The sequence below is a fragment of the Simochromis diagramma genome, unplaced genomic scaffold, assembly GCF_900408965.1.
Source record: "Simochromis diagramma unplaced genomic scaffold, fSimDia1.1 OVJJ01000618.1, whole genome shotgun sequence".
In the NCBI taxonomy this organism is placed as follows: Eukaryota; Metazoa; Chordata; class Actinopteri; order Cichliformes; family Cichlidae; genus Simochromis; species Simochromis diagramma.
Window position 1 is genome coordinate 2,482,722 of NW_024387423.1, and position 7,753 is coordinate 2,490,474.

The 7,753-nt window shown below is 45.5% G+C and overlaps 1 protein-coding gene across 2 annotated transcripts; it reads left to right on the forward strand.

Annotated features, from left to right (window-relative positions):
* Positions 1-178: 178 nt before the first annotated feature.
* zgc:66448 (uncharacterized protein LOC327401 homolog) lies at positions 179-5,712 on the forward strand. 2 transcript variants are annotated; one of them, XM_040013021.1, is made up of 3 exons: positions 179-595; positions 864-4,057; positions 4,220-5,712. In XM_040013021.1, the coding sequence occupies exons 1-3, from the start codon at positions 202-204 to the stop codon at positions 4,418-4,420; spliced, it is 3,789 nt and encodes a 1,262-aa protein (XP_039868955.1). In that variant the 5' UTR covers positions 179-201; the 3' UTR covers positions 4,421-5,712. The 2 variants fall into 2 exon arrangements, with proteins under 2 accessions (XP_039868955.1, XP_039868954.1); XM_040013020.1 differs by having other exon boundaries at positions 864-5,712.
* The last annotated feature ends 2,041 nt before the right edge of the window (positions 5,713-7,753 follow it).

Below are 7,753 nucleotides of genomic sequence, written 5' to 3' on the forward strand. Positions count from 1 at the left end.
TGTTTATAAAAACAACTCCAAAACAGTAGTAAAGAGGAAACGCATGATTTAACGTTTCAAAATATATTTACCGAAACGATGAAGTGAGCCGTGCTGAGCGTAATTACCGTTTTATTTTGAAAGTTTCGACCGGAAATTTGATTCCTGACTAGCATGATCCTTGTGTGCTCTGGTCTGGACAAGGGGGTGCATGGGTGAAACATGGCCGCCGCAGACCCAGCGAAGTCTCCCAAACGGCAGAAAATAGCCGAGGAGGAGGTGGAAACATGTGGGGAGAAAACCGAGGCGGTGGAGTCGGGGTGCAGTGCACGGCAGAAAGATGAGAATACGTGTAATAAAACCGGGGGTAGCCCCAACGATGAGCAGAGAGCTGATGTTGGCAGCGACGGCGGCGGTTGTGTTGCCAGCCATTCGGAGGTTACTGTCGAGTCCGGTGCTGGAGCCGACAAAACGACATGCATTTTACCGGAGGACCTGAGAGCGGCTGAAAAAATGGCCGAGGCCAGTGGCAGTGACCAGCGTCCATTCGACTGGTCCGAGACTGAAGATGACGGCAAAGAAGCACAGACGCACGCGGAGGAAAACGATAAGTGTGGTATGCTAACATTGTTGATGTATTTTACCGTTAGCTTTAGCCTCCGGGGCTAACCTGAGCTGTAGCTCTCACTGCTGGTTCTGTTCTGCACTGTGAGTTCTGCTGACATTATTGACCACAGCACTCCGAAGCATCAGCCCTGCACCGCTGCTTGTTAAAGACGCTCATGATGCATATGCTAGGGTGGCTGCATGCAGTTTGTCAGACTGTTTGTTTTCTAACTTGTTACTGTGCTGTTGTTTTTGTGTGTGTTTTTTTTCTCTTGCAGACCTCAACAGTGTCTGTGAGGATGCTGAAGAGGTGCGGCAGGACAAGCGTGTTGACAGTGACATTGCCACAAATGCAGAAGAGCCACATGTGGAGGAGAAGAGCGCAGTTAAACCACAGAATGAGGATTTTGTGGGCGAAGTGGACGGCATAGAGGATGTGGTTGAAGACGATGAGGAGGCAGACCGAGGAGTGGATACTGATTTGACTGCTAAGCAGAAAAAGTGCCGCTTGGTCTGCAAAGAGTGCGGGAAGAGGTTCACCCGCCGCGAGACGTTCAACCTCCACCGGCACTTTCACGCGCATGAGGACGAGCTCACGCCCCTCACCTGCAAAGAATGCGGCCTTACCTTTCAGCACCGCAGCAGCCTCATCAAACACCGAAACGAACACAGGGAGAGTGAGGAGCCGCAGCTCATCACTCCAAAAAAGGAGGTGCAAACGATGGAGGAGGGCATTTTTCAGTGCGCAGAGTGTGAGAGGATATTCTCCACAGTCAGCCAGCTGAGGGATCACAACTGCAGCAATACAGTAGAAAAGCCTTACCACTGCCCCCTGTGCCGCCAGGATTTCCAGTTTAAGGTCTCCGTCACTAAGCACATGATGACCCACTCTCATGAGAGCGCCTTTACGTGCCAAGAGTGCAGTCAAACTTTCCCAAACACTACAGCCCTGCGCTTCCACCAGAGGTGTCACGCCGCCCTAAAGCCCTATGAATGCCCCGAATGCGGCATGGTTTTTAAACACTACTCCGTCATGGAAGACCATCGTCGCAAGCACACCGACAACAGCCGCTCTCACTTGTGCAACATCTGCGGTAAGACTTTCAAGTACAGCAGCCTCCTTCATCAGCATCAGTATCTGCACACAGGGCAGAAGCCCTTCCGCTGCCCCGAATGTGGGAAAAAATTTGCTTTTGCCCAGAACATGAAGGCGCACTGCCGCCAGCATAGACTGCGTGAAACCAACTCCTGTAGTGCACAGACCAGTAAGCAGGCCCCTGCTGCCGAACAGGAGGAGGTAAGAGGGCCGGGAAAGGAGAACGCACACCAGAGCGAGGAACCAAAACGCACATTTAACTGCCCCCTTTGTCCCCAGACATACTGTGCACCAGCTAACCTGAGAGCCCACATGCTCATTCATGAAGCCGAGTATGAAAAGCTGGAGAGATCACCCCGACTCCCAAAGGATGTGAACAAGTACTGGGATAAGGGACACACCTGCCCACACTGTCCGTCCATTTATCGGGACGAGTCCAGTTTAAATGTGCATCTTTTAAGTGTCCACAAGTCTGTTTCACAGTATTTAGAAAGACTGGCTGCTCCACCTAAAAAACAATTCACTCCATTAACCAGTGATAATGTGCAGGTGAAGTGGAAAAGCGAAAGCATAAGTGTTAAGTCGTACAAGTGTTCAGAGTGCGGAAAAACTTTCCGCCACCGTTCAGTGTTGGAACTGCATATGCGCATACATTCCAAGGACAAGCCTTACCAGTGTAAAGTGTGCGGCAAGGGCTTTAGATTCAGTAGCTATTTACAGCAGCATCTCATCATTCACACAGGCAAGAAGCCATACAAATGTTCAGACTGTGGGAAGGACTTTGCCTTCCTGCAGAACATGAGAACGCATCAAAAGCTGCATCAGGAAAAACCATTCCGCTGCACCAGCTGCCGCAAAGGCTACAGCGACGAGATCCAGCTGCAGCACCACATGTTGTCACATAACGGTGACAAACCTCACAAGTGTGACCAGTGTGACAAAAGCTTCGGGTTAGCTTATCTGCTCCGTGATCACATGAACACCCACACAGGAGAGAGACCTCATCGCTGTGAAGAGTGTCACAAAACCTTTTCGTGGTTTAGTAGCCTGCTGGTACACCAGAAGATCCACGCTCGTAAGCGGCAGAGTTTCAGCCAGTACAGTTCTTTCCCAATGAGCTCTAGGATGAGGGGGGGGGGGAGGAGGGGTGGGAGGCCAGTGTGGGGATTTTCTAGACCTTTAGGAGGCTCAGGGATGACTACTCCTCAGCAGCTTTCTTATCCGGTTTCGGTAGTGAGAGACGCTGAGCTCCACAGGAGGGCAGTACAGCCGCCATCTTCCATGCATGCATCTCGCATTGATTTACAGAGCAGGCAGCAAAAGGAGCAGTGGCTGTCCGAGCTACACCCTCAGCCAGTGCAGTGGAAGGTAGATGGTGGGGAAGTAATGCCCGTTCCATCATCGCAACACCAACATGGAGCCCCCCAGCAGACACAGTTTGACAGCTCAGTGCTACAGCAGCACCATCGGACAAGTTCATCCTGGGCAGATATTCCTCTGATAAGTCAGTCAGGCTCCACGTCTGTTCAGAGTTTAGATTCGGCACACACAAAAGACGGCACGTCTTCTGTTGCCGCCTCTCACCTGGTGTCCGTGCCAAAAAAATCCAGCCCGTCAGCAGTGAACGAGATGGTGCAGCACAGGCTGCACAAGCCTGTTTCCTGGAGCAGCACTCCCACTTCTACAGTGCTAGCTTCCACAAGTTCTGTGCAACACGAATTTTCTGTTCCCTCCTCCTACATAGACGGAGCAGCTCTGTGGAGTGTCAGGCCTACTCCACTAGTAAATTCACAGGGCTCACCAAGTAAGCTCGGGCAAGAGCTTCAGCTGCCAAGATGGTCAGTTATCCCAGTGTCCTCACAAAAGGAGCCGTCAACACCTCCTAAGAAGGAGGACAGAGTGTGGGACTTGAGTAATCCTCAATTAATACCTTCGACTGTTAGCCAGCCAGAGAAGCCATGGAACGGCTGTGAGCCGCAAAAGCCATGGGCTTCTGGCTTAGCAGGTGCATCCACCTCAGCTCAAATAGACCAAAGCAGTGCTATGCCAATTTCCAGTCCCGTCTCTCATGGGGCCAGCAGCACCTTATGGGACATACAAACACCACCAGGAATTCCAAAGACTATAAACTCCACGGAGAAGTTAGTAAATAATCAAGATTTTCAGCTGCAGCAAAAGCAGGCGTCATCTGGCTGGGCCAATGTACAGACAGCAACACAGAAGGTTCCCATTTCCATTCAGTACGAGCCTCATCGTTTTGGACAGGGCATGGGAACACCAGTATGGGGCTTCCAAAACAACCCAGTGGGTCCTCAAACCCTGCTTTCTGGGCAACTCAAACCAGGGAATGGACCGGAGCTGCAGCAACAACCAATGGTAACAGGCACTCAAATAATCATAAATCAGCCTTCTCCTTTTTTCTCACCTCCACTTGCTCCGCTCCCTCCTCTTGCTTTGCCTGGCCCTCACCCTCTTCACTCTGTCGCAGTTGGTGCACTTCCAAGACCTCCACACCCAAATATTTTTTTCACACCACAGGCGGTCATGAGCGAGAGGCCACACATGCCACAGACCCTGTCCCTACCTCAACTTGCCCCGCGGACAGAAACTCACAAACTTGGATCTCGTTTGCCTTTTGCCCCTGAACGGCTTCTCCAGTGCATGATATGCGGGTGCTCTCTTCCTCGGGAGCTGGATCTACAAATGCATTACTTGCAACATGCACAAGGAGAGATTTGACATTTCTACTCTAGCAACAAGACTTAGTTTTAGTTTTTTGTTTGTTTGTTTGTTTGTTTTTGTAATAATTTTATTATTTGGTGGAACCTCATTTATCACACATGGATGAGCATCAGCAAAAAGATGGGGAAGGTGAAACATGGTTTAGCCTGTACACTTGTTACACATTTTAAGTCTTTTGGCTTCAGATTAGATTGCACAGTCAGGGTGTGTTTTGACATGAAGGGTGTGTACACGTGCCATTCAAAGTGTTTTGCTGTCTTTTAAAATGCATATCCAAATACTTCTAGATTAATGAGGTTCTACTGTAAGGTCTACATTTCATTTATTGCCAATGACCTTTAGATTTAGATAATATTAGTACTTTTCTAGTTCCGGTCATATGTCCTGAATCATTTGTACTGTGTTTCTTCATGTACAGTATACTGTGTGCCTTTTTATGAGTACAGTCTGCATGTCTGCTGTCTTTGGTATCCTAGGCCTAGTTTGTGCTTATTAAGGTAGACTCAACAATGTGACCTCCCTCCCAAAATGCAGAGCAACTGTTTCAAAGATACTGTAAAGAAATGTGTTTTTGCTTTTGGAGAAGTGAGGGGGATTGTTGTGCTCACAGATTAGATTTGTCAGAACATAACAAGGAAAAAAAACTGTACACATACAGTATAATCCTCTTAGGGAGCACTTGTGATCACAGGGCCACTGGCCTGGTCCAAATATGCGACGAGTAAAACGCAAAACCATTTCTAATATGTAATTGTGATTTCACAGTAAGAGTTTTCTGTAACTGCAACACTTGGGGTGGCCATTGGGGATGGGGCAAATTGGCACCTTTACACAATTAATGACTGCTGACCAATAGCTCATTTTGTAAGAAATGTTAGACTTATGTGATGTTTTGTCATTAACATTTTTTTTTACAGTGGCAAGAAAGGAAAATAATTGGTTACATAATTTTTTGCTTCAATTGGTCCAGTCTGCATCTCTTACCAGAATAAGTATTTCAGATTGGAATGTACCCACGTTTGTAAAAATTAATTCCACTTTTTAGTGCGTAAATGTTTTGTTTTTGTTTTTTTGTGAATAATGAATGATCTCATTCCGTAACAGTAGATCTAGGTGAGTACATCATCACATCTCCTTCCGTTATGAAAATGGGCATTAGATTAGCTCTGGTGGCCCGCCAAGTGACTGACAATATTCATTACTGCTATCTGCTGTAGAAATAAACAAATGGTTCATATGTAAAAATAAAATGAAAAAAAAAGCCACAAAAAGAAGGAAAAGCAAAACAACTTCCTGTGCATTTCAACATTCATCGATTCAGAAACGTGCCCTTCTACCTCTATCCACTGTTTTAGCATGGAAGATTTTTCCCATGATGTCTACATATTGGATTAAAATAAAAACCTGCCTTTGATTATAAACTTGTGTGGTGCAGTACTTCACAGTTAGCATAAACCAGCATTAGCACCTGGACATTGCTATTATAGGGAACTCCTTAACCTTAATATGACAGGGTAGGATCAATTTTGAACATGTGCTATCAGATTTATTTTTCCTCCCCAGGAATTAGGTCACTGAATAATGGAAAGCTGTATGGGTTCGTGCATAACCCATGAAAATATGTTTTGCATTATAGGCTTTATTTGTTGTGATTTTCTATGTTTAATCATTACATTGTAATCTTTTTCACAGTTTAGAGACCCGGAGTAGCAAGATTTACTACTTGTAGGAGCCTTTAAATAGATATTTAATGCCGAATGAGACGATGAAAATGACTCGGTGAATGATGGGTTGAGTTAACTCCTTCTTCAATGAATAAACTTATTAACTTATTTGGAAAAAAAAAAACCCCAGATAAAACGTGTACGAGAAACAAGGTCATGAAACATATTCCTGTATGAATTATTTAAAATGTGTTGATCTCTTGAGGACTGATGCAGTAAGAAAAAAAGTTACAATGTTCTGTCGTGGAAATTGGCCAGGGCCCTATTTCAGGAAGCCGGTTTAGAAAACTCAGAGTGAAAAACGATACTCAGGGTTGAGTAACCCCGAACTGTCCAACTCGGAATATTCGGTTTCAGAAAGGCTGATAACAATTAGTTCAGTCAACGCGGAGTTGCTTTAACCCCAAGTTAAGCGCGCGCACGAGGATACATAAAGCCCTGATTAGTGGAGCACAGATTAAGCGAGTCACCATGGAGACGGAGGGAAAGAAGGCGCGGTCAATGTATTTTACAGTGCTTGAGGCTGAAATTCTGATGGCAGCATATGCCGATAACATGCAAATTCCGCGGAAAAAAAGTAACACAGCCTCAGCTGCAAAAGAAAGGGAGCATGCATGGCAAAACATAGCCGACAGAGTCAATGCGTGAGTGTTAATTTAAACATTGATCTAGGGATTTCCACCCATTTAACACGTTATTTTATTATATTTTATTTTATTTTTTATTTCATACATTTTATTTTGTGACGTGATTTGAGCGCAGGTGCAACCCAACAGGCCCCAAACGTCCCTGGCAGCAAGTAAAAATGAAATATAAAAATATAGTCCAAACAGGTAAGGTGTAATTGTATTATGAGCCATAGTGCTTGGTCTGTTTGTAAATCAATTGCAGTTAGAGGCTACATTAATTTCCCCTCTGTAAGCACTTATTGAAATTATCTGAGCACATTACAAGTACATATTTGCTTACTCTGTATGCTCAAATGTGACCCGTTGTAGCCAACAGAAAAAAAAGCGGAGGCCCGAAAAACAGGTGGGGGTCCTCCACCACCACCACTCACAGAGGCTGAGCAGTTGGCTTCCACATTTGTGATAATGTTGGCAGCATCACATATGATCTTCACAGTGCAGAGAACACAAATTAGCATCCATTACTATAATGAAATAATTTGTTAGTTTGAAATGCTACAGGGAACTATGTACCTGTACATTAATGCTGTGGAAAGACTTCCTGTTCACATAGTCTCCTTCATTTACTGAAGGAGCAATGATTGGAATGTGAGTGCCATCTATACAGCCAATCACGCCTGGGAACCGTGAGAATAAATGTAAAATTTAAGTAGTAGTTCAAGTATCACCACATCATAAATTAAGTTTTGTTCATCCTGATACCTGCAATTTTGTGGAATCCCTCTTTGATAAATCTTGTGGGTCTATGACCGGGGAACACCACAAACGAGTACAGGAGACGTTTCAGTGCAACTGTAACATTCCTGACTGCCCGACAGACGGTAGCCTTGGAAACGTGCTCAGCGTCACCAATATTATACAGAAAGCTCCCGTTTGCAAAAAACCGAAGTGCAATAAAAATAATATGTACAGAACTG